General features: G+C 64.2%; 7 protein-coding genes across 7 annotated transcripts; 3 read left to right on the top strand and 4 right to left on the bottom strand.

The window, feature by feature from the left end:
- Positions 1–139: 139 nt before the first annotated feature.
- Positions 140–6,740, top strand: ICP55 (Intermediate cleaving peptidase 55). Its single transcript, XM_062773739.1, has 13 exons — positions 140–468; positions 521–527; positions 579–595; positions 637–1,340; positions 1,391–1,580; positions 1,628–1,932; positions 2,600–2,935; positions 2,977–3,648; positions 3,690–3,816; positions 4,191–4,326; positions 4,672–5,140; positions 5,179–5,398; positions 5,444–6,740. Exons 1-13 carry the CDS (start codon positions 147–149, stop codon positions 6,427–6,429), a joined length of 4,491 nt encoding a protein of 1,496 aa, XP_062629723.1. The 5' UTR covers positions 140–146; the 3' UTR covers positions 6,430–6,740.
- Positions 6,717–7,514, bottom strand: COX13 (Cytochrome c oxidase subunit 6A, mitochondrial). The gene is made up of 5 exons (XM_062773740.1): positions 7,342–7,514; positions 7,153–7,180; positions 6,929–7,075; positions 6,835–6,877; positions 6,717–6,789 (listed from the first exon to the last, which is right to left on the bottom strand). Exons 1-5 carry the CDS (start codon positions 7,457–7,459, stop codon positions 6,757–6,759), a joined length of 369 nt encoding a protein of 122 aa, XP_062629724.1. The 5' UTR covers positions 7,460–7,514; the 3' UTR covers positions 6,717–6,756.
- A 313-nt stretch (positions 7,515–7,827) lies between these two features.
- sec63 (Translocation protein sec63) lies at positions 7,828–10,347 on the top strand. The gene is made up of 3 exons (XM_062773741.1): positions 7,828–8,043; positions 8,131–8,404; positions 8,441–10,347. Exons 1-3 carry the CDS (start codon positions 7,929–7,931, stop codon positions 10,173–10,175), a joined length of 2,124 nt encoding a protein of 707 aa, XP_062629725.1. The 5' UTR covers positions 7,828–7,928; the 3' UTR covers positions 10,176–10,347.
- Positions 10,348–10,387: 40 nt separating this feature from the next.
- Positions 10,388–13,418, bottom strand: LOC62_05G007222 (uncharacterized protein). The gene is made up of 6 exons (XM_062773742.1): positions 13,319–13,418; positions 12,984–13,166; positions 12,828–12,899; positions 11,846–12,695; positions 10,657–11,809; positions 10,388–10,604 (listed from the first exon to the last, which is right to left on the bottom strand). Exons 4-6 carry the CDS (start codon positions 12,643–12,645, stop codon positions 10,593–10,595), a joined length of 1,965 nt encoding a protein of 654 aa, XP_062629726.1. The 5' UTR covers positions 12,646–12,695; positions 12,828–12,899; positions 12,984–13,166; positions 13,319–13,418; the 3' UTR covers positions 10,388–10,592.
- Positions 13,419–13,664: 246 nt separating this feature from the next.
- On the bottom strand, positions 13,665–15,127 carry rhp51 (DNA repair protein rhp51; the record flags this gene model as incomplete). Its single annotated transcript, XM_062773743.1, has 7 exons — positions 13,665–13,944; positions 13,984–14,013; positions 14,046–14,341; positions 14,383–14,548; positions 14,591–14,719; positions 14,758–14,861; positions 15,070–15,127. 7 exons carry the CDS (start codon positions 15,125–15,127, stop codon positions 13,711–13,713), a joined length of 1,017 nt encoding a protein of 338 aa, XP_062629727.1. The 3' UTR covers positions 13,665–13,710.
- Positions 15,128–15,270: 143 nt separating this feature from the next.
- LOC62_05G007224 (uncharacterized protein) lies at positions 15,271–16,182 on the top strand. Its single transcript, XM_062773744.1, has 2 exons — positions 15,271–15,615; positions 15,661–16,182. The coding sequence occupies exons 1-2, from the start codon at positions 15,391–15,393 to the stop codon at positions 16,111–16,113; spliced, it is 678 nt and encodes a 225-aa protein (XP_062629728.1). The 5' UTR covers positions 15,271–15,390; the 3' UTR covers positions 16,114–16,182.
- Positions 16,183–16,524: 342 nt separating this feature from the next.
- SPAC7D4.03c (UPF0592 membrane protein) lies at positions 16,525–22,289 on the bottom strand (the record flags this gene model as incomplete). Its single annotated transcript, XM_062773745.1, has 3 exons — positions 16,525–18,720; positions 18,767–22,024; positions 22,125–22,289. 3 exons carry the CDS (start codon positions 22,287–22,289, stop codon positions 16,525–16,527), a joined length of 5,619 nt encoding a protein of 1,872 aa, XP_062629729.1.
- Positions 22,290–23,149: the final 860 nt, after the last annotated feature.

The raw sequence follows: 23,149 nt of genomic DNA on the forward strand, positions 1-23,149 counted from the left end.
GGCGATATTCGCGTTGTGGCGCCGGGGGTGGGGCGGGATCAAATCTGTGTGCTTAGTTGGGCCCCGGATCAATCCTCCCGAGTGCCGAGCGGCCGAGAGGTGAGATGTGTGCCGAAAAGTCAAAGTTATGCACTGTAACATTCAGCATGCGGACACTGCAGGCGGCCAGAGCAGCGACGAGGGCAGCAGCAAGGCGGAGCGGGGCATCCTGCTCGCGCAGCTACGGCTCCCTCCCTGCCCGGGGCACGTTCCACACGGACGGCACGACGCCAACGACCGACGCGACCAAGCCGCCGCGCTACGGCCAGCCGCTGGCCGGCACGCATGCGCACCTCGTGCATGCGCGCGAGCTGACCCCCGGCATCACGGCCGCCGAGTACGAGGAGCGCCGGCGGAAGCTCATGGACAGCTTGCCGGCCGGAGCGGTCGTCGTGTGCATGGGCTCGACGGTGCGCCTTGTTTCCCAGCGTGAGTGTGTGTGTGTGGCATGGGTTGCGTGGGGCTGGGCTGACGTGAGCAGAGATCTTGTAAGTGGCCTGTCGTGTGCGTGTGGGTGTGTCGATCTGACAAGACAAAAGCTACAAGTTCAGGCAGGGTGAGTGTGTGTCCGCACCGCACCGCTGACCTCGACCCCAGCGACCGACTTCTACTACCTCACCGGCTTTGACGAGCCCGACGCGACTGTCGTGCTCGTGTCCCGGCCGTCCACGCCACGGGGGTACACGATGACAATGTTCGTTCCCCCGCGGGAGCGGCACGAGCTCCTGTGGGCGGGGGAGCGGACGGGCGTCGAGGGCGCCGTGGAGATCTTCGGCGCGGACGAGGCATACCCGTCCCACGAGCTGGGCGCGATGCTGCCGGGGTTCCTGCACGGGCCGGACGTGTATGCGAGCTTGCCGCCGAGCCCGTCCCCCAGCGCATCATCACAGCCGTTCACGCCGCCCCCGCCCCGCCGCCGCTCGTCGCTGCTCAAGCTGTTCAGTCCGGAAAAGTCGGGCAGCCTGGCAGACGGCGACCCGCCACATTTGGTGCTCGCTGCCGCGCTGGCATCAGAGCACGCCAAGCCGCTCGAACGGCCAATTCAGGCGCTCCGCGTGCGCAAGAGCCCCGCCGAGCTGCGGCTCATGAAGGCCGCCGCAGAGATGAGCTCAAAGGCTCACCGCGAGGTCATGCGGTTCGCCAAGCCCGGAGGCACGGAGGCTGCGCTCGCCGCGCACTTTGAGTACATCTGCGCGCTGGGAGGCAGCGAGCGGCCAGCATATGTGCCTGTCGTGGCTTCGGGCGCCAACTCGCTCGTTATCCACTACACGCGCAACGACTGCGTCCTGGGCGAGAATGATGTGGGTGTGGTTGGGCATGGTGGATCACGTCGGTTACTGACACAATCCAGCTCGTGCTCATCGACGCCGGCGGAGAACGCCACATGTACGCGTCGGACATTACGCGCACCTTCCCCGTCTCGGGCAAGTTTACCGACCCCCAGCGTGACCTCTACCAGGCGGTCTTGAACGTGCAGAAGGAGTGTGTCAAGCGCGTGCGGCTAGACGAGGGGGTGTCGCTGAACGAGCTGCACCGAGCGAGTAAGTCTACCTGTGCCATCTCGACATGTCCCACTGACCCAAGCTAGGCTGCACCCTCCTCAACACGGAGCTCAAGAACATTGGCTTCCGCCTGACCGTCGGCGACGTCGAGCGGAAACTCTACCCGCACTTCCTATCGCACCACGTCGGCTCAGACCTGCACGACTGCCCCACAGCGGACCGGAGCGCGGTCCTGCGCGAGGGCAACGTGATCACGATCGAGCCGGGCGTGTATGTGCCTTTCGACTCGGCGTTCCCCAAGGCGTTCCACGGCCTCGGCGTGCGCATCGAGGACGAGGTGGCGTGTACCCGTGATGGGCCAGCAGTGCTGAGCGCGTCCGCGCCCAAGGAGGTGCGTGACGTCGAGGCGGCGTGTCAGGCGTGAGAAGACGAGCAGAGAGGAGTGTAGGACTAGGTGGAGCTAGGCATAGCATTGGATCGGCATCATGCATCGGGTCGGATTTCTGGCTGCACTGTAGCGAGCGTGTGTGGGGAGGGAGAGTGGGGCTCGCCGTTGACGGGGCAGGGCGGTGAGCCTCGCGACTCGGGAAGGGATGTGTATCTCCTTTCGTAACCTACAAACCTACCCTCTTGAGTTTGTGTTTGCATTGAGAATCGAAGCCCACAACGGCAGTGGAAGGCTGTCCAACGTTCACAGCAGCGCCGGCGCGCGCCACCACCGCACCGCGCCACACTCCGCCCGCGCCCCACCCTCCAACCTCCACTTTCTCACTCCGACCCGAACCGTAATTTCGGACAACGGCCACTTCGACCATCGCAAACCAGCCCTCATGGCAAGCATACGACAGCACGGCCTGCGTGCGGCACGGGCAGCGGTGCCGGCGTTCGGCGCGGCGGTGGGAGTCACACCAGCGCCGCTGGCAGCACAGACACTGCTGCCGGCGTTCTCTGCGCGCGCCTTCTCGTCGCGCCCCGCGTCGTCGCGGCCACGCTCCTCGGCCCCCCTCGGCTCGTCCCACCGCCCACGGCTTGCGCTGGCCCCCTTGCCCTCGGTTCAGCGCGCGCCATCCCGCTCCATCACTGTCGACGCGGCGGGCGAAGCGGTATCAGAAGCCGCCGCATCGGCCTTCCCCCCCGTCCAGTTCATCTCCGACCTCCTCCTCAACACGCCGACGCCGTCGTACGGCCTCTCGATCATCGTCCTCACCCTCATGCTCCGCTTCGGCATCACGGTCCCGATTACCATGTGGCAGCGCAGGCGGATGAAGCGCGAGCGCGAGCTCGTCGTGCCGGAGATGAAGAAGATCAACGACCGGCTCGCTGTCAAGCTCGTGGGCGACGCGCGCCGCGAGGGCCTCAGCTATGAGGATTACCAGAAGAGGCTGAAGAACGAGGTCGGTGTGAAGGGCTAGGCTAGCTGAGCTGACGAACGCAGATGGCCAAGGCCCAGTCGGCGCTCCACAAGCAGCACGGCACGCACCCGCTCATCACGCTCGTCACCCCGTTCGCCGTCCACCTCCCCGTGCTGATCATCACGTCCATGGCTATCCGGCACGCGATCGCGGTGCCCGACTCGGCGCTGGCAGCCGACAGCTTCTTCTGGATCCCCAAGCTCGGCGGCGTCGACCCAGAGCACATCCTGCCCATCCTCGGCGCAATGTGTGCCTTTGGCAACGCCGAGGCCAGCAGCCGCAAGCGCAAGGGCGAGCAGGCGGACCTCGAGGCGGCCGCGCAGCCCGCGGAGATATCCGAGAAGGAGGTCTTCTCATCCGTCGTCGACGCGTCGCCCAAGGCCAAGCCCAAGGCCGACGCAGCGCCGTCTACCAAGCGTAGCTTCAGCACGTCGGCGTCCAACGCGGCCGTCGCGCCGCGCCGGCGCCCTCCGCGCGCCCTCCGCTCAGCAGCTGCCGAGCCGGGCCCTCCAGGATCGCCAGCGCCTGCAAACCCCTCCGAGTCCAGGAAGGCGCCCCCTGTGCTCGAAGACATCGAGTCGGCCGAGAAGCAGGCCGTGCAGCGCACATTCATTGGACGCTTCTTAGACGGCCTCACCTTCCTGATGCGCGGGTTCGCCATCATCTTCCTCCCCGTCGGTGCCGTCATGCCAAGTGTGAGTTTGTGTGTGTGCTCGTTGCCCCGCTGACCTGCCAGGGCGTTGTGCTGTACTGGGTCACGTCGATCGCCTTTTCTCTCGCCCAGACGCTGTACCTCGGCCGTTTGAACCGCCGGGAGGCTGCCATCCGCGCCGCGACGCGCGCCTCGATGCGTCTTGCCAACGGTCCGAGGCGATGAGCTAGACTGGTCGCTGCACGAAGCGAGGCCGAGGCCCGAGGTCAATGTATGCATCTAGCAGTAGAGAGTCCTTGTGCCACATAACTGCAAGCTGGACACACATCCGTCAGCGATCCCTAGTCATCGGTCATGTTGCAGCGGCCGGCGCGGGGCAGCAGCACCCCGATTTGATTCCGTCCGCCTGGCTCGCCACCCGGCGCGAGGTAGCCGGCTAACTAAAGTGTGGTTTAGATGGACATTCTGGCCTGCTCGGTCACAAGCAACAGCAGCGCATCGTCACTGTTGTCCATCTCACCACCTATTGGGGCGACATCGACAGCAGCAGAAGCAGCAGCAGCAGCAACATGACGCAGCCCACAGCATGGCAGCGCCGCATGCGCCGCGCCCTCGTGCTCATGGGCACAGCGAGCACGGCCTATCTCTTCGTGTCCTATCTCCTCGGCAGGATGCGCGACGGCCGCATCAGGGCTCTCAAGGAGCGCCGCGAGCGCGAGACGTGAGTAGACTAGATGGCGAGGGCTCGCAGGACGCGAACTGCGGGACAGTGGTGCGACAGTGACAGCGATGTCGATGGTGATGGCTGGCGACGAGGGCCGCCCGCTCTCTCTCGGCTGTTCAAGCGCGCGAAAACACCACGACGACGTTGCCCGTGCGGCGCCGCTCGCTGGCGTGCTGTGTCGCTTCGCCGTGTCGCCGATCATCTGGCCTGGACTGGTCGTGGCCCACAGACTGTGATGGTCGGGATGGTCACGATCGACTGGCCTTTCTCAGCGCCGCGCTACTCGTCCTCTGCCTAGCTCGGACGACCTTCATCGCTCACGCTGACCCACCCACCCTCCAGAATCAAAGCCCACTTCACCTCGCTCCTCTCCACCATCTCGTTCACGCTGTACGCGCTCCTCCCCACGCTCCAGCCGCAGCTGTTCGCAGCCTACCCCGTCGAAGCGACGAGCCAGGCGCTCCAGGCCAAGTCCAACCCCGCGGCGGCGGTCGCCGGCCCCCCAGGCGGCGCAAGTATAAGCGATTTAGGCAGTCTGCCCGCCACGAGCTCGGAGGCGACGCCGGGGAGCACGCCGGCCGACTCGCTCCTCCTCGAGGGGGCGAGCGAGCCCGCCGACCGCGAGCTCGCGGTCCCCCACGTCCATGCGCCCGGCACCATCGCAGAGAGCGTCACGTCCATCGCCGAGTCCGAGACCACGTCCGGCTCGGCGTCGGACAACGGCGCGGGTGGACCGCACCCCGGCGAGTCGTGGGCGTCCGAGTTCCAGTCCCGTCTCGGTACCTCCGAGGCACAGACCGAGGACGACATGGTGAGTTGGTCGGACGAGGGGATAGTGCTAACCGCCAGCTTACCGCCTCGACCGTCTCCCATTCCATCTCGCTTCCTCCTACAGACACGTCTAGCGCCATTCCCTCGCCCACGTCTGAGCGTATTCCCCTCGAGTCGCCCCGCATCGCTGGCGGCTTCTCGCCCCCCTCGCTCTCTCCTCCCCGCCCGTCGACTTTCTCCAACCCGCCGCCTGACACGCGTACCAAGAAGGAACTGTGGCGTGACCTCAAGGTTGAGAGTGAGTACCTTCTCGCTGACTCGAGCAACAAGCTAACACTTCCAGGCATCACCCGTGCATTCGCGACCGTCTACCTCGTTCCCCTCGTTTACCTCCTCACCTCCTCCCAACTGACCATCCTCGCTCGTACTCGCTACCTCTCCGACATCAAGACTGGCAACGCCGTTAACGCCGAGCGCGAGCGCGAAGCCCGCCAGAGGGACAACGCGAAGCGGAGTTGGTTTGCCTACTTCTCGGTCGAGAACATGGGCCTGGGCGACTACGCCGACCACGGATCGGCGGCCCTCGACCGCATCTGCAACATTCCTGTCGTCGGCTATGCCGGAAAGCTCATCGTCTCGATCCTCCCCTGGGGAAGCACACCCGCTGTCGCTACGATTGTCGACACGCCAGAGGCGGTTGCTGCCCGCGAGGCCGCTGCCGAGCTTGACCGTGCTGAGTCCGAGCGCCTCTTCCTCACCTACTCATGGTGGCTACTTCACGAGGGCTGGCGCGGCGTCTCGAGCCGTGTCGAGGTCGCCGTCGACAAGGTGTTTGGCTCGATGCCACTCAAGCGCGACATCTCGGCCCAGGACTGGGACAACCTTGTGCGCGAGATCCGCGCGGGTGTCGAGACCGACATCGACGACGAAGGCAAGGTGCATCTGTATGACTTCTCCCCCAACATTCTCCCTCCCACGCCGCTGCCTCCCTCGTACGAGGACTGCCCTCTGCCACTCGACCCTGCCGAGAGCGGGCCGTACCTCGTCTCGCTGCTCAACCAGACGGCCGAGCAGATCAGCGGGCCCGACGCCAGGCTGCTCATCGACCGCGGCGTTGGCGCCATGCTCGCTGGCCTTGCGGACAATCTCCGCGCCGACGTGTTTGGCGACGACCGCCGCCGCCTCGCCGACCTGCTCCCCGAGCTCAACCGCTGGGGCCGCAGCATCTGGGAGGGCATCCCCGACGGCGGCGTCGAGACATTGCTCGCGCTCCCCGAGTTTGAGGCCTTTGCCGCGCTCATCTTTGGTGACTGGGCCCCTCGTTCATAGAGCAGAATTGGGCGGGTGCGTAGGTGCCGGCACCCGCACGGAAAGCAGTAGCAGCAGTAGCCATTATACCACAGTTAGCAGCTTGCATCAGTTACGTGCCACATGCATGAGTCGGAGAGCTGGAGGGCGAGTAGAATGAGGCGTTGTCGGGGCTGGTCCGACACAACACCACACGCAACTCGGCGATGTAGACCCGCTGACTCGTTCAACGACAGCGCTTCCAGCCTCAACCCAGCCTCAGAATGCCAGCCAAGAACCACTTGCGCCGCCGCCACTTCCTCCAACCGCAGCCTTTGATCCATGCATTCGATTAGCAGATTTTGTCGCTTAAGCGCTCTCGACCTTCTGGTTAACGTCGGGCTGGAGAATGTCAGCTGCGTCTTCGAGCCAATAACTGCAACTCACGTTGAAGAAGAGCGACTGCATGCCCCAAGGGAAGGGCTTGATGCTGGGGTTGTGTCAGTGCTGCTTGAGGGGAGTGCGCCGCGCCGCGACTTACCGGATGTTGAGGTACTCGTAAGCCGGGGGGTGGGGGAGCTCGCCGCCGTTCTCCTCCTTGAGGTGCTCGAGGTGGTGGTGGTGGTCGGCCTCGAGCTTGTACGCCCAGAACGAGCCGCCGATGATGGCGGGGATGCAGGCGAAGAACCTGCGAAGAGAGTTAGTTAGGTGGCGCTCAGACTCGGGTGTGGGTCGGGCGTGCTCGGGACAGGGACGGCTACTCACGAGATGTTGCGCCAGAGGGCGGTGGTGTCTGGGAGGGTGGGTTAGCATGGTCACTTGCATGGGCGGGCAGTGGAGGGGGGCCGCCGTCGTCGTCGTCGTCGCCGAGAGTGTCATGTGGTCGTCGTTGTCGAGACACTTGACGACACGGCGGCCTCGCTCCGCTCCGCTTGACGGAGCTTCACTACTAACCCTTGGCGTGGGCCTTGACGGCGGCGCGCTGGGCAACAAAGTCGTTACCGGCGGCGCCGGCCTCGGTGGAGAAGGTGCGGGCGGCGCGGACAGAGGTGCGGAGGACGGGGCGGATCATGTTGCCAACAAGTGTGAGAGTGGTGAGATGGGGTGTGGTGTGTCGATGATGGTCGTCGAGATGGCCTGCAGGCAGCAGCAGGCAGCACCCACGCCCAGTCGCGATTCCATCCGCCGACTGCTGGTTGGTGGTGCTGTGGACGCAGGACGACGCGGGAGTATTTCCACGTGGCACCCACCCACGGGGTTACGGTGATTCGGCCTTGTTGGCACCCTTTTGAGCTTTTGGCTTGTCGTCAGGGCCATACCACGTGGCTCTCCCCGACCGACACACCGACACGCCACGCACGCAGCACGACACGCCCGGCTGAGTGTCCTGCCTGCCTGCACCTCGGCGACTACCACGTCTACAACACAAGTTACCCGTCTCGTCAGCTTGTCCATCATCTTCTCCCTTCCACCACTTCTTTCATTCTTCTTCCTCAAAACGACGCACGCGCGCAGAGCGCGCTGTTGACTTTGGACCCAACATGCCCGGCATCTCGTACGACGACTCGGGATCACTCGCCTCGTACTTTGGCGTCACCACTCTTGCCCTCCTCCTGCTGCCAGCCACCTGGTACACCCTTCGCCCAGCACCACGGGGTGAGTAGTGGTCAAGCGACACTGTGGCTTTGGCACGCGCCAAGTTGCTTTGCCGACTGATTTGAACGCCGCCCTAACACCCCACAGATAAGCTCCACTCTCTATGCGACTGCTCAGAATGTGTGGCCAACAACAAGCGTAAGCGCAAGCTGCGGTCCAGCGCAAACTCCGGCCGCCTGGCCTGGTACTTGCTCTTTGTGATCATCGGATGGGCAGTCTTCGCCTACCTGGCCTACGGGCTGTACATTGCCGGTCCTGGCGCTGGCAACACGGTCTACAACCCCTTTGAGATCCTTGGCATCGCAGACAGCGCAACAGAAAAGGAGATTAAGAAGCACTACAAGAGGCTCTCGCTCCAATTGTGAGTGCGAGACGTGGGAATGCCTCTGACCCGCAGCCACCCCGACAAGATCAAGCTCGGCGAGAATGAGACGATGGCAGACGCCGAGGCCAAGTTTGTCGACCTTACCAAGGCCTACAAGTCGCTCACCGACGAGACCATCCGCGAGAACCTCGTCAAGTACGGCAACCCCGACGGACCCCAGCAGCGCGAGGACAAGATTGCCATCCCCAAGTGGGTCGTCGAGGGCCAGAGCTCGGCCTGGGTTCTCCTCGCCTACGGTGTCGTCCTCGGCCTCGGTATTCCTTTCGTTGTTGGCCGCTGGTGGTTCCGCCAGCGTGCCCTTACCCGTGACGGCATCCTGAACGGCACTGCCGAGGCCTTCTTCCACCAGGTGCACGAGGACTCGGACGTTGTCAACCTCCTCACTGTTCTGTCCACCGCTCACGAGTTCCGTCCCGTTCTGGAAGGCAAGCGCAGCGGGTCGAAGAAGCAGCGCAAGGAGCGCCAGGCACGCATCGAGGAGCTGGAGAAGGTCATTGAGGAGAAGCGCGAGGAGCTGCTCATCGAGGAGAGCCCCACGATCCGAGTCGACTCGCGCGCTACCGTCAACACTGCCGTCGCCCGCCGCGCGCGTGCGCTTCTCTGGGCCCACCTCCTCCGCCTCGAGCTCGAGCCCGAGCTCCAGGAGGAGCAGCTCGCCGTTATCCGCCTCCTTCCCCCTCTCCTCAACGGTCTTACCAACATTGCTCTCGCTCACAACTGGCTCAAGGCGTCGCTCGCATGCTACCATCTCCAGTCGTCTCTCGTTCAGGCCGTTCCTGTCGGCACCTCGCCCATCGCCGAGCTCCCCGGTATCTCGCTCAAGGAGGCCCAGGAGATTTCGATCACTAAGGACGCTGAGGGACGCCGCTGGCTTGAGCGTTACATCAAGGCTGACGTCACTGGACACGATGAGGCCAACAAGATTGCCAAGAAGACTGTCAAGCTCGAGGTCGTGAGCGCCGAGTTCAAGGTCACTGGCGAGAAGACTGTCACCCCCGGCTCGATTGTCAACCTGGTCACCAAGCTCCGCTACGTCTACCCCAACACTGTCACCGTCTCCAACGGCACCGCCGCTGTGCGTGGCGACTCGGTCGAGGCTGTCGAGGGCGCCGTCGAGCCCAAGGAGGGAGAATTGGATGAGAAGAAGGAGCTCAAGGAGAAGCTCGCGATTGTGGACGAGAAGAAGAAGAAGGCCGAGCCAGCGCCCACGCCGAAGAAGAGCGGCAAGGCGCCCAAACCCACCCCTCAGGGCTACGCCCACGCTCCCCACTGGCCAGCAGACCGCAAGGCGCAGTGCTTTGTTCTGCTGGGCGACTCCAAGCTCGACAAGGTCATTGTCCAGCCCATGCGCGTCGCCGACATTCCCCTCCCCAACGCCGACGGCACACCTGCCGAGCCCAAGGAGTACAGCCTCCAGTTCCAGGCGCCGCCATCGGCCAACCTGTACTCGTTTGTGCAGTACTTGTCGAGCGACACGTTTGTCGGGGCCGACGTTGCGCGCCCGATCATGCTGCGCGTCGACGAGGCGACCGAGGTCGAGAGCGACGACGACGACATTTCAGAGCCAGAGGAGGACTCGCTTGCCGGCCAGATGGCGCTGATGCGCGGCGGCAAGGTCAAGCCGTCAGGAGTGCACGGTGGCGGCGATGGAGACGAGAGCGAGTACGAGACAGACACGTCAAGTGACGAGGAGGGCCCGCGCCGCGGCCGTGCGATCAACGAGGATACGGACAGCGATAGCGACTAAGTCGGCGTCTCTCGACCCTCGCAGCATTGTCCATGAACATTCCCTTTGCAACCACCAGTACACACACAGTAGCCCCCCCTTGTTAAATACATTGCATCGCGCGTCCCAGCTCGACAAGCGTCACTTGTCGTGGATACCCAATGTTTGGTGATACCTTGATCATCCCCATGCATTCATCTGCAAAGTTGCGAGGATGAGGCGCTGAGGTCGCACTAGGAGAATGTGGCATAAAGTCGCTGTCGTAAGCGTCAGTTTTGCCGCGCCCAACCCTGCCTCCGCCATGCCACGGATACGATACATCGGATATAGACATAACAGGGATGGTGCGGATACACACAGACAAAGGCGAGTGAGAGGGAGGGAGCTATCGCCGAGACCAAGGTGACGAGTCATCAGAGCTGCCGCTGACGCGACGGCCTAGGCCGCGCGCTGCGGCAGTGTAAGCGTAGGCAGTCTCGAGATGCCGTCCCTCACGACTTACCCGTGCGCCACAGCCGTGAGCGAATGGACCAAGTCCACTACCACACGGCTTCTTGCGGTGCTGCGCCTGTTTCTTGAGCCACTCTTTCCTGGCCCTCTTACTCTCGTGCTTGCCCCAGCTGCTGCAGCCTCTCTTCTTCGTCTTCGTCTTGTGCTTCTGACGGTCTGCCTCGGCATCCTGGGCACGCTCCTCGGCGCGGAGGTATGACGAGAAGGACGCGTCGGTGCCGTCATGCTCGATGTACTCGAGGAACTCGGAGGCGGCCTTGAGCGCATTGTCAAGCCCGCGGCGCGCTTGCTTGAGCGTGGCGAACCCGCGTGCTTTGAGATCGACTGCGGCCTGCGCGGCACGCTCGCAGCGGCCATTGGCGCAAGCCAGGTTGTGAACGTGCTGTTGCAAGGTCTCGCCGTCATTGGGGAGCGCACGGCTTGCGCGAAGCCTTGTAGCCGCGTCGTTGAGAATACCAAAGACGTGGCCCTGCCCCTGCTGGAAGAGATCATATGCCATGGCGGAAGCAGCGCGAAGGGCGTGGTAGTCGGCCTCAAGGTCGTCGCGGATGGTGGTGAACACGCGTGACGTTAGGGCAGCGACCATGTCGAGACTCCATGTGATGTAATCAGCCATCAGAACCAGCGAGCGCGCGATGGTCTCTGAAACTGCGCTGTCGGTACGAGGCTGCTCTCCAGCCGGCTCGGGCTGCTCCTCGGCATCTTTGGTAGTCGCCAGGTCCTTGGGCGGCGGGACGGCCACCTCGCCAACCTTGTTTCTCGACCAGCGGTAAGTCTTGGAGATGCGGTTGACCTTGAGGTCAGTTGCGGCTGGCTCCTTGACTGTGGCGGGCGCCTGGGGAGGGTGCGCTGGTGCCTCGACGGGCTTGGGCGTCTCGGCCGACAGGGCAGAGAGGGCGTGGAGGACAACAGAGAGGTTGGGGGTCCGAATCCAGTTGACGCTGGTCACAGCCGCGGCAGGGGCTGGGACGGGCTCGACATGGGGCGGAACAAGAGGTGGTGGTGCAACGTCCTGAACTGCAGGCGGCACCTGCAGGCCCAGGCCTCTGAGCGCAGGTGAGAGGGCGCCAGTGACGAGCTCTGCGAAGCGCATGGGGCCGAGTTCGAGAATGAGGTAAATGCTGAAGACGACAAAGATCATGGACCTGGGGTGAGCTCTGTGCGTCGGTTGTCTCACGCACCATGATCCGCGGCGGACGGGAGGGTTGACGTGGGCAGAATGAGGCCGAAAAGAAGTGCCGGCGTCGTCGACGTCGGCGGTGTTGTTGTTGTTGGTCGTCTCGGCCTTTGTGGTGCTCTCAGCCTTGGTCTCACGGCTGCTGCCGCCCTCGGCCTTGAAGTCGGTGTCTTCCGCGCCCTTGTCCTCGTCCTCTTCGTGCTCCTCAAGGAGGGGCTTGCCGTCGACGACGGGCTCCCAGAGGGTACTCCCGCGGGCGGGCTCGGTGTTGGCAACTGAACGAATGTTGGCGAGCGAGTGGCTCGGCGTGTTCATAACAGTGCTCGCACTGCCGCCCGTCATGAAGCTCGCGCTAGCACTGTTGGGATCCGGAAAGATGAACGAGCGCTGGAACGCCGACGCCGTGTCGTCGACATTACCAAGCAGCGGGGTCTCGAGGTCGACGCTCGCGTCGTCGGGGTCGGCGTCGTCCGTGTCCGTCTCGCCCGGCCGCTCGCTCCCGCCGTCCGAGCTCAGCGCCCACGGCTCCTGGCCATCATCGGACGCGACTTCAGACGGCTCGTTGCTCGAGCGGCCGAGCTCGATGATCGTGCTGCTGCCCAGGGCGGACGAGCCGGAGCCGGGGGCATTGGGGCGGGGTGGGCGAGTGACCTCGAGCCACGAGGCGTCGAGGTCAGATGACGAGATACTAAGCGCGAGGTCTGGGTCCGCCTCGTCGCCCGCGACCGACGAGCCCGACTCGGACGGCGGCGGCGACGCGCTGCGCCCCGTGACGGTGTCGCCGCGTCTACGGTGGGCTGTCATGTGCTGGTGCTGGTGTTCTGGGGGGTGTGGTGATGAGCTAGTGCTCGGTGCTGCTGCCGTGTCAGCTGCCCACTGGCGGCAGTACTCGGACATTGTGGTGGGTGGGGGGTAGTACAAGAGAAAGATAGAATGAGATCAGAAGCAAAGTGTGTGGGGGGGGGGAAGGCGACGGGGGTACGTACCCTGGGGGGCGGCCTAACGTGGGATTGTAACGGGGTGACTGGGGCGCACAGCGCGGTGGAGGCCGAGTGCAGCTGAGTGATGGTGAGTAGGTGTGCGTGCGGTGCGAGGTGTGTAGGGTAGGCAGGAGCACTGGCGCATGGGCCTGATCGACTCACCTGGGTGGGTTGGACGAGGGCAGGCTGACAACGAGTGTAAGCGGCGGTCGGTCGGTCGGGTGGCGACAACGAGGGTGCTGGGAAGGCGTCGATGTTGGCGTCGGCGTCGAGGTCGAGGTGGGTGTGCTGCTCTGTGCTGCGCGTGGCCGAGGAGCAATGTACAAGAGAGAGAAGTGTGGTGTGCTGTACGAGGTTGAGTGTCAGCGTCGTCGTCGTTGTGGGGGGAGGCTGCGAGTCGCGACGGGTTGATAGCCGCTTGCGGCGGGCAGGTCACGGGGTGTCATCGGGAAACGAACGAGGTCACCGCAGCTGGGCAAACGACACACGACACGTACTTGTCTCTACTCTTGACGTGGCGCGCTTTGCTGGCGTGGCAGTTGCTCGCGAGACACGGGTCAGTCGTTATACTGCGTGCCGCTGGGACGTGTGGTACAGAGTTGTGCAAAGTGCAAGACAGCGTCGCGCGCAACACGCCTGCGCGGTATTCACCTTATCGCAGTTCACACGTTACCCCGCAGCGGCGCCGATTCGCCACCGCGCCGTACCGCGCCAGCAATCCGCGCAGCAAGCACGCCGCAGAGCACAACGAGCGCGTATGATACATCTCTCCATACATGCTTACAGCAATACTCTACATGTGCCGTGCGTTTCTCAATGTCACCTCAACACCCTTCCCCACAACCCGCTTCGTCATTGCCACCCAGCTTGACGACTACGGATTCAGCCGTCATCGGGGCCCCGCATTGGCCGTCCCTCTCCCTCGTGCAGCGGCGGCGTCGGCCTCGAGCCCGACCTGGTGCGCGCGGAGGATTGCGCGCTGATTCGGCTTGTTGCTGCCGCCTGCGAGCGTGGCTGCTAGAGGGCCTATTGCTGGGCGGCCGGTGATGTACCCCGCTGATCTGGCAGCGGTGGTCTCGTCGTCGCGTGGCGGGGGGACGACGTCGAAGAGAGCGGTTCCGTCCTGCGCGCGTCAGCTGTGTTCGTATTCGTCCTAGCTCACAGTATCCACGACCGCCCACACGCCCGATGTCTGTTGTTAGCGCTGTAACCCCACACACCTACCGAAACGCGGCTCTTGACCACCTCGACGACGATCCGAAGACCAGCCTTGCCGGCCCGCTCGCGCTCCCCCTCGTCCGCGAGCCCGAAGACGCGCGCCGAGTCCTGTAATAGCAGCTCGACGTCGCATGTGAACGGGAAGCTCGCTCCAAGGGCAGGCTTCAGCGTCGTGGCGGTGAACACGCTGGCAGGATTCGTAGGAGATGCGGACGCCGTGGCGTTGAGGACGAGCGTGAGCAGGCCGCGGGTGTGAGTCAGGCTCGCGAGGGTCTCCATCGCGGACACCATGGTCGCGTGGCCTGTGGCGCGGGTCAGCACTGGCCATCGTCAAGGAACCCACCCTCCGCACTTGACCCCATCAGCCCGTCGCGGAACAGCGCCCCAGCGTTGTCCAGCACGAGGACCTTGGCGCGTGCGTCGATGCCGCCCAGCACGTCGAAGAGCGCGTCGGGCGTGAAGACGCGGGAGACGGTCAGGCGGTCGAGCACAGCGCCAGCTTCCTCGCCCTGGGACCGTCAGCTTCCTGAGACCTGAGACCTGAGACCCACCTCGACACCGTAGGCTGCGAGCACGGCCGCCGCGCGAGACGCGTTGAACGCGCCCTCCGTGTCGAGCCAGTGTGCCGTGGCCTCCGCATCGGCAAGGAGCACCCGCAACGCAGCATGCAGCGCGAGTAACTATCATATCAGCCAAGCCTCCTTTCCTCTGTACGCACCGTCTTGCCCACGCGCGGCGGCCCAGCGAGCTGCAGCACGCCGACCCCGAACGCAGCCAACGCGTCGTCCACACCGGCGGCGCCGAAGCCCGCAAACGCTGGCGCTGGCGCTGTCTCCGTTCGTAGTGCATCGCCACGGTGTATAGGCGGCGCAGTGTGCGCCAAACACGCTGCAGCGAGCTCGTCCACCCCGTCCCCGTCTGCGCCGAGGAAGGACAGCAGCACCGCCCGCGGCGTGAGGAGGACCTGCTCTGTCGTCTTGACGCCGTGCGGGTCTGCGTGCGTGAGCTTGTGGCGTGCGTAGGAGCTCACCGAGCAGCGGGACGAGGGGTTGTAGGTGTGCTGGGAGGGGCAGGCGCTTTAGTAGCATTGCGCTGATGGTTGGGGAAGTGTAAGATGATCGTGTCGTTGCCTCGCTCCCTCCACTTTGGGTCAGCCTCCACACCACACCAACAACTGACGATTTCGCGACAACAACTCGTTTCGTCTTGTTCTCCTCAACTTACTCCATCCCGACCACCGAACTCGAGCGTTGATCAACCTCCATCCGTCTAACGAAGGCTAGCATCGCATCGCCCCCTGCACCCCATCCATTCATCCTAGCTCCGCGTTCACGCGCTCGCCCCGCCCGAAATGGCATCAAAGCAATACGACGTCTTCCAGCCCTCCGCCCTCCCCTCCGCCTCCCTCGGCCGCCGCTCGGCGCGCCCGATCGCGCGTAACGGCCTCGAGGCGGCCGCAGCGGTCAAGACGCCCGACAGCGAGCTCGACCGTGTTTCGGAGGCGTGGAACGCGCGGATCGACAAGGAGGTCAAGGCTGTCGCTTCGGGGCTGGGCGAGCTCGTCGAGCTGGCGGACGTGAGTCGCGCTGCTACCCCCTCCATTGTGCTAACCCACGCCCAGATCACCTCCAACCCGCCCACAGACGCAGATACCCTCCCGCCCCTGCACCTCAAGCTCAAGACCGCGGCGCTCATCCGCGCCGCGCAGACGCTGCGCGACACGGCGCACGAGCTGCGCCTTGCCCTGCTCCTCGGGTCGGACAACATCGCCGCCGTGAGCCGCGATACCGAGGCTGCGGCGCTGCGCCGCGAGGCGGACGCACTCAGGAGGGCGGTCGCGGCCGAGTTTGCCGGCATGCGCGGGGGCGCGGATGGGGTCGTGCCCGGTGTCGTTGGCGAGACGGCCGATGACGGCGGGGAGAAGGAGCCGCCAGTCGACTCCGGGGAGAAGCAGGCGGAGACGGAGACGGTGCATGGCGAGCCTGCGGCTGAAGTCCCTGCGCCTGATACACACATGGACGTTGATGGTGCCGACGACGATGATGACGAGGACGACTTTGAAGAGGTCGCTTGAGACGTCGACACCCACCCCTCGCCCCGCTCACGGCTACTGGCTCCGCCTACAGCCTACATCCCCGTTGTACACCATACCTTGCATCCACGACACCATGCATCGCATCTGCGCATCCCGTCGAGTCGGCTGCCAATCCCGTCGGGTTGGACGTGGCCTGGCTGTCAACGCCGCGGTCTATAGTCCACTGGTGATGCCTCTGGCTTTGACTTCGCCAGGCTCGTCCCTCGTCACACTCGCTGGCTGCGCCAGCTCGCCTCCCTCTACCCCCACTCGCTGGCTTCGCCAGCTCGTGACTCGTGACTCGACAGTATGCATCATCGCACACCAACAAACAAACCACTAACAGGTATATATGCCAGGACTCCCCTCGTACAGTCATACTCCTCTCGTACAAAGACAACAATCTTACACTCAGTCCTCTCCTTCGTGGAAAGGCCAAGCAACAGCAAGGCGAGGTGGAGCGCCGTCCACCTTGCCAATACCGCCGTCGGCCCACCATTCATCATACTCCTTTTGCGCATCCTCGAGCTCGGCGAGCATACGAATCGCGTACGCGTGTAGCCGCTTGGGGTAGCCCGGGTCGATGATTGCCGCGTTTCTCGTCAGCTTGGCGAGCGTGTCCGCGCCAAGAGCATCAAGGGCATTCGCCGCAGGGGGTGGCAGCAGCGACGAGCGCTTCGAGAACGAGTGCGACATGTGCGGCGACGTGGGCGCGCTAGGCGGCTGCGAGTTGCGGCGCGGCGAGCCCGGTGCCGGGGTGGGGTCGAAAGTGTCACTTCTGGGCGAAGCAGTCGGCAGCTCAAACTCGAACGCAAACTGCGCCTTGGCAAGAGCCGAGTGCTCGGGCTTGGAAGACGCCGGCGTCGTGATGTGAGGCGGCGGTGCCTTTCTTGCCCGAGGCGGCGAGGGCCCGCTGGACGGGGTCGAGCTCGGTGCCGACTCGGAAGACGAGTTGGACGAGGGCACTGGCGACGACTCGGAAGATGGCAGCGGGCTTGGTGCAAGCAGCGGGCTGTTGTCCAGCTTGGCAGGCCTCGACAGCGGCGAGCTCTGGTTGGGCGAGTGCGGCGAGTGAGGCGAATGCAGGGTAGCAGGTGGCAGCAGAGGCGAAGCAAGCGTAGGCGACGAGTCAGACATGGACGGCGAAGGCGTCGCCGTGGGCGAGTTCTTCTTGCTCTTCTTGCCCGACTTGGCGTCCTTGGGCGGCGCAAGCTTGCCATCCTTGGCAGGCTTGCCACCAAGGCGCTTCCACCACGACGCCGCCTTGGGCGCGGCCGCCTCCTTCTCCTCGGGAACTAGCCCAAGACCCATCAGCTTCTCGGACCGGCTGACCGTCTGCGGCGAGTCGGTGACCATGGTGATGGTGCTGCGACTGCGAGGGAAGCCGGGGTTGGTAGGCGTGCGAGGCGGCTCCTCAATCTCGGACATTGGCCTAGGCTCAAGCTCGTCGTAGCGCTTCTTGATCCTGTCGAGGCGGGTCTGGAGCAGGCCAACCGATTCGAGTTCAACGTTGTACGCATGTCCGTCCGCCTCAGTCGTGTGCAAGTGGCCGAGACGGAACACGACAAGACGGAGGACGTAGGAGCGAACCGACTGAGACCAGAAGAGCAAAAGTCTCTCAAACAGGTCCCTCTGGAGCAGAATGTCGATACACAGTTCTCTGCGGTCCTCGGGCTTGGCGGTAAGGATCTCCCAGTGGGTGAAGACGAAGGCAATGACCTTGACCAGAGTAAGGGCGTGCTCGGCGTTGTTGAGGATCGTCCGCACAAGGCCAATGAGGTAGGGCACATCGAGGGGAGAGATGGTGCCACCGACCACGACAGGGTCGACGACACCGTCGAGCAAGTCAAACAAACAGAAGACGCCCTTGGGGGCGTACAGACTCGTCTTGGTGATCAAGCTCTTGGTCCACACATCGATCATGTCGCCCCACAGTTGCGTGCCCTCACACTCGAGAACGCGGCCGTCCGCGCAAGGGATCATGACGAGCGACGACGTAAACGTCCACAGTGTCTCGACCAACCGTCTGTTGGCCGTTTCAAGCACAGCGGGCTTGGAGCTGCTGCGGAAGCCGGCCGACTCGGTGGCGTCAAACTGCTGGGCCGAGGACGACGTCGTGACGGCGTTGACCGAACCGAGGATGTACGAGTGGCACTTCTTGGCGAAGATCGTCGCGAGATGGGCGTAACCGGGGGCGCGGAGTAGGACGTACGCCGGGACGGGCTTGCCCTGCGCCTGGTAGTACTCGACAACAGGCGCGAGGTAGAGGGCCAGCTGGCGATGGTAGGAGCGGTAGAAGGCCGGGAACAGCTCCGAGTCGTCCGACTGCCAGCGACGCAGCCAGTTGCCAGGCTGGAAGTGGAACGCCTCCTTCTCGGCCGCAGTCTCGAACACGGGGACGTGGGTCGTGAGTCTGCGAGTGTACGCGGTCGAGTTGTCAAAGCACAGTGACTGCAGGTGAGCTGGGTAGGTCGGGCGGGCCTCGGCAGGGATGTTTGTCTGGCCAGCGAGGACGGGGCGAGTGAAGCGCATAAGCGCACCGCGTGGCGGGTGCAGCACGCCGGTGAGCTGGGCGCCAACATGGGGGACACGGAAGAATGCAAATGCCTGGGTTGTTAGCAGCGGTCGAGGCTATCGTCTCCTGTGTGCTCACCAAGAAACGGCCGCTGAACAGCAGCGTGTTGTGGAAAACGCCCTTGGCGCCCAGCTTGTCCATGACAAAGTTCATGACGCGCATGGTGAGCTGCACAAAGGCGTCCGTGTGCATGCGCGAGACGTCGAGGGCGGCGGCCGAAAGGCACGAGCTCTCAAGGATCGACGCGAGACCCTCGAGGCACGCGCCACGCTCGTTTGCAGGCTGCTCGACACGCAGTTCGAACAGCAGCGCATCAGCCCACTCAAAGCAGACGTCACGCAGTTCGCGGTTCGACTTCTCGTCGCGCTCGTCGTAGGTGCGCTTGTCGACCTCGGCAAGCAAGGGCAGGAGCTCGTTGCGAATGATGATGGAACGCTCGGCGCCACCTCCCTGCATGGGGTAGCGGAAGTTGTCGAGAGCGTGCTCGAGCTCGTGGGTAATCGCCGGCGTAGAGATGCTGGGGTCGGGGATGATGGGGGCGGCCTGGTGAACCAGAGCGCGAGCAGTCTCGCGAGCCTTGAACGGCGCCTTCATCGGGGGCAGCTGCGCAGGCTCCGTCGGGTCGAGCGACTCCTTTGGCGGCTTGGCGGGGTTGTCGATTCTCGCACGAGTCTTCTTGAGCACAGGCGGCGCCGGAGGGAGCGGCGCCACAGGAGCAGCAATGACTGGTGCCTCGTCCTTTGGTGGGACGGGAACAGCAGTAGGCGCAGGGGTGGGCGTGAAGGGAGCTCCGAGGACGACAAGAGGCGCACCAAGCTCGATAGGAGGCTCAAGAACCGCAGCCTTGTCAGTGCCATAGGGCGGGAGACCCATGAAGGCAGAGTGTGCGTCTTCGGGCGTTCGGGGCGGGGAAGGCGAGCTCGTCTCGTGGGTTGAGCTGCTCCCTGAAGGCGTCCTCTCGTGCCCGCTAGATCTACCCGATGGATGTGTGGACGCAGAATCAGTGTCTGAAACAGACAGGGCTGGGCCGAGAGACGTGGTGGAAGACTTGAAATCGGGAGCGGACGTGTTGAGCTCTGAGGAAGCAGACAGGAGGGGGGCCGATGACGAGCTGGGCGAGAACAGCTTCATCATCTGGGGCGTGACCCACGACTCGTCGTGAGCATGGGCGCGCCAGGGGTCCTCCTGGCCCGACCCAGGTCCATCGAATGACTGCGAGCGGCGGCGTTCGGCACGGAGCGCGCGCTCTGCCTCGGTCCTAGGAGGCTGCAGACGGTCGTTGTTAATCGAGCGCGAACGCGTAGGCGACTGGGTGCTAGGAGAGCTGACATCGAGCGAGCTGCGGCGTGACCGGGGTGACACCTTGCGAGGGGTTGTCGGCGAGCTGAGGTTGATCGCGTCAAAGCCCATGTCAAAGCTCAAGTCGAGGTCTGGCAGCTGCAGCAGGTGCAGTGATCTGGACGGCTTGATCGGCGACCAGTCGTTTTCTTCTTCAGGTCCGGGCGACGGGGTAGGGGACCAGTCGGCAGGAGACTCCTTTGAAGGCGTCCACTGGGGCGACGACTGCTGCCTGGACGATGACGACGAGACCTCGGCGACCTGGCGGACAGTGGAAGCCGAGCCAGTAGAGCGAGCACCATCAGAGCCCGAGGGGCTAACCGACGGCTGGGGCAGCTCCGGCGTCGCAGTGACAGGAGTGGCATTGAGCAGGGCGTTAACAGGTGACTGGTCGTAGCTGTTGAACGAGCGTGGCGAACCCTCTGGCGACGGCACCGGTGGGAGCTCGCGCGAAGGAGCGAGCGCACGGGGGGTCGACTTGCCGCGAACACGTGGAGGCGAGGCAGGGCCGGTGTCCGAGGCCGAGCGCTGGAGGTGAGGGGGGACGGGGAACGTCTTGCGGTCATTCGGTAGCGCTCCGCCAGGGGACGAAGGAGTGCGGCTGCGGGACGACAATGTCGAGACATTCGTCGACGGCGTCGAGAGCGTCGGCGTCGGTCGGAACAGGTCACTGATGGACGCGCGAGGCGGCGCTGGCATGTCGGGAACGTCCTGTGCTTGCTGGGCATCCTTTGGTTTTCCACGGAAGAGCGCACGGAGCGCGCCCGAGCTCTTCTTGAGCGACAAAACCGGCGTCCTACGACCATCGGCAGCCACAGCTTCACCCGCGGAGACACCAAGTGAACGCTGCTGGAGAGCCTTCTGCTCCTTTGCTGCCTCCTTTGCTGCTGAATCTCTAAAGCCAAAGTTCAGGAGCTCGGTGGAAGGACGACGAAGGAGGTCTGCGGAGCGGCGCATCCTGAGGGACGGCTGCTTGGGTGGGTCTGGAGCGGCGCGAGTGGTTCCAAACGGACGCGAAGACGTCGACTGAACCGGCGAGTACTCTTGTGGTTCCAACGGTGTCGGCGTCTTGCGGCCACCGCCGAGTCCGGTGGGGGTGAGCGATCGTAACATGTCGGCTGAGCGACGTCCTCTCTTGGATCCATAGTCTGTCGACGTGGACGACGTCTCAACGGGACGGTGCTCAACCTGAGGCTGCTTTGCTGGCGACTTTGATGGAACTGGTGGGGGGAGGCCGGCATGGTTGATCGTGTGAGGCATGTTACGCTGGGTGGGGGAAGTGTGGTTTCCAAACTCGTCAATCCTGGCCCACTCTCGACTCCTGTGCTCAGCGTCGGCGTCGGTACCACCCGTGTGGATGGGGGCGGGAGGCGACTTTTTGGTGCGAGGCTTGACGCGTGATGCGGCGCTTGAGAACGGCTTGTCTGGCGAGTTTGAGGCCGAGCTCGAGGGGGTTTCTGGGAGCGGTCCTTGGGCCATAAGGGGCAGAGGAGGTGGCGGATCGGTGCGCACCTTGTCGATGGAGCGGACCGTGGTGTTGCGCGAGTCGTTTGACGATCGGACGTCCCTGTAGGCAGCCGACTTTGAGGCAGTCGGGCTGGTGGACGAGGTCGCCGTCGTCTGGCGCGACGACGCGTGGTCGAGCTGCTTCGAGTGCTGCGGGGTGCGGAGGGCGCCTCCCGAGTGGGTTGTCGACGAGCTAGACGCCGTGTTGGTGCTGCTGGCAATAGACCGGGAGGATCCCGCAACGCTACCACCCCAGGTGTTGGCTTGGTTTGAAACCGAACCAGGCTGAGTAGCGCCTGTGGGGGCCTTGGGAGTCGTTACGCTCTTGATACTGCCCTTTGCTGAGCCCGTTTCTGTTGGGGATGGGGTAGAGAAGAGCGAGCCAGCAGGCGACGAATAGAGGTTGTAGCTGTGGACCGAGGATGCGGCCGACGCTGCGGATACAGGTGAAGCCCCACGTGCCAAGGTCTGGGCTTGGAGGGCATAGGCATGCTGCAGAGGGATCAGTGCTGCTACCGGGCCGGTGGGTACGCCGTCCCTACACGGGTCGGCGCACTTTTGTTACGCGTGCGCGCGCACTCGCGCGACTCACCTCGTCGCTAATGGCCGTTCCCAGGATACCGGCTCCACCGCCGAGTTCGACCTGCTGGCCGCCGCTTAGGATGCGTCTCGACGAGCGCGATGGGGGGCAGGGGCGCGACGACGCGCTGGGGCCGCTGGCGTTGCGTCTGGCGGGGACTGCTGGCGCTGTGGACATGATGTGGGGAGGTTACGCGGGGGGGACCGAGATGGGGAGGGAGGACGCAACGGCGAGGCCAGCAACACCGCCGCGGATGATGGGGAGGGTTAGGGATGGGTTTGGGCTGTTGGACAAAAGTAGCGGCGGCGGGGACAATGCGTGTGGGGTGCCGGTGTGATGGGCAGATTGTGGGTTGCACGCGACGGAGAAGGCGGGAGATGTGTGTGTGGGTCGGGAAGCGGGTACCCAGCGTCCAACCGACAAGGTACGCGCCGTGGTGGTGGTGGTGATGGAGATGCACAAGAGCAAGTCGACGTTGTCGGCGACCACGACGACGACGAGCAGAACAGTCGCGACGCGGTAGTCGACGCCAGGGTTTCGAGGTCGGTGCGAGGACGGCGTAGGGGAGAAGAAGAGGAAGGGGGGCGTATACGCGTCAGTGCATGTCCTGAGGCAGCCTGGGGGGGCTTGGGGGTTGCTTTTGCAGTCCTGTCGCGCGACGCGGCATGCAGCCGCGCAGCTTGATGCTTTGCTCACAGGTTATGCTATCCGGACAAGGGCAGAGGTGACAACAGGTGGTGGTGGTGATGGGGGTTGTGGGTAGGGTACAAGGACGACAGTGGAGTGGGCCAGCCAGAGTGTGTGTGTGTCGACGACGGACGCGGGGACGAGCAGCAATAATGGAGGAGGCTCAAGCGCACGGGGGCGTATGGTTGTGCTTGTTCGCGGCGACGGCGATGGCGACGGCGATGACAGACAACGGGCGACAGAGGTGGGCAGGCTGCTCGAGCGTCTAGCAAGAGAAAGAGTGAATGGGGAATCGAGGGAGGAGCGGTGCGTGACAGTGGTGCAATGCAGTAGCAGGCTCGTCGTCGTCG

The sequence above is a fragment of the Vanrija pseudolonga genome, chromosome 5 (assembly GCF_020906515.1).
Source record: "Vanrija pseudolonga chromosome 5, complete sequence".
Lineage (NCBI taxonomy): Eukaryota > Fungi > Basidiomycota > Tremellomycetes > Trichosporonales > Trichosporonaceae > Vanrija > Vanrija pseudolonga.

What these genes read in the sequence shown, in the direction of transcription:
- LOC62_05G007222 (XM_062773742.1), bottom strand. Translation starts at nt 12,645, where the DNA reads ATGACAGCCCACCGTAGACGCGGCGACACCGTCACGGGGCGCAGCGCG. An exon ending in CCCGTCCGCCGCGGATCATG is followed by an intron (nt 11,810 to 11,845) that starts GTGCGTGAGACA and finishes AGCTCACCCCAG; the next exon opens with GTCCATGATCTTTGTCGTCT.
- ICP55 (XM_062773739.1), top strand. Translation starts at nt 147, where the DNA reads ATGCGGACACTGCAGGCGGCCAGAGCAGCGACGAGGGCAGCAGCAAGG. An exon ending in GCGCGTCCGCGCCCAAGGAG is followed by an intron (nt 1,933 to 2,599) that starts GTGCGTGACGTC and finishes CCCTCGGTTCAG; the next exon opens with CGCGCGCCATCCCGCTCCAT. An exon ending in GCGTGACCTCAAGGTTGAGA is followed by an intron (nt 5,399 to 5,443) that starts GTGAGTACCTTC and finishes TAACACTTCCAG; the next exon opens with GCATCACCCGTGCATTCGCG.
- sec63 (XM_062773741.1), top strand. Translation starts at nt 7,929, where the DNA reads ATGCCCGGCATCTCGTACGACGACTCGGGATCACTCGCCTCGTACTTT. An exon ending in CCTTCGCCCAGCACCACGGG is followed by an intron (nt 8,044 to 8,130) that starts GTGAGTAGTGGT and finishes AACACCCCACAG; the next exon opens with ATAAGCTCCACTCTCTATGC. An exon ending in AAGAGGCTCTCGCTCCAATT is followed by an intron (nt 8,405 to 8,440) that starts GTGAGTGCGAGA and finishes TCTGACCCGCAG; the next exon opens with CCACCCCGACAAGATCAAGC.
- COX13 (XM_062773740.1), bottom strand. Translation starts at nt 7,459, where the DNA reads ATGATCCGCCCCGTCCTCCGCACCTCTGTCCGCGCCGCCCGCACCTTC. An exon ending in CGTCAAGGCCCACGCCAAGG is followed by an intron (nt 7,181 to 7,341) that starts GTTAGTAGTGAA and finishes CCACCCTCCCAG; the next exon opens with ACACCACCGCCCTCTGGCGC. An exon ending in TGCAGTCGCTCTTCTTCAAC is followed by an intron (nt 6,790 to 6,834) that starts GTGAGTTGCAGT and finishes GACATTCTCCAG; the next exon opens with CCCGACGTTAACCAGAAGGT.
- LOC62_05G007224 (XM_062773744.1), top strand. Translation starts at nt 15,391, where the DNA reads ATGGCATCAAAGCAATACGACGTCTTCCAGCCCTCCGCCCTCCCCTCC. An exon ending in AGCTCGTCGAGCTGGCGGAC is followed by an intron (nt 15,616 to 15,660) that starts GTGAGTCGCGCT and finishes ACCCACGCCCAG; the next exon opens with ATCACCTCCAACCCGCCCAC.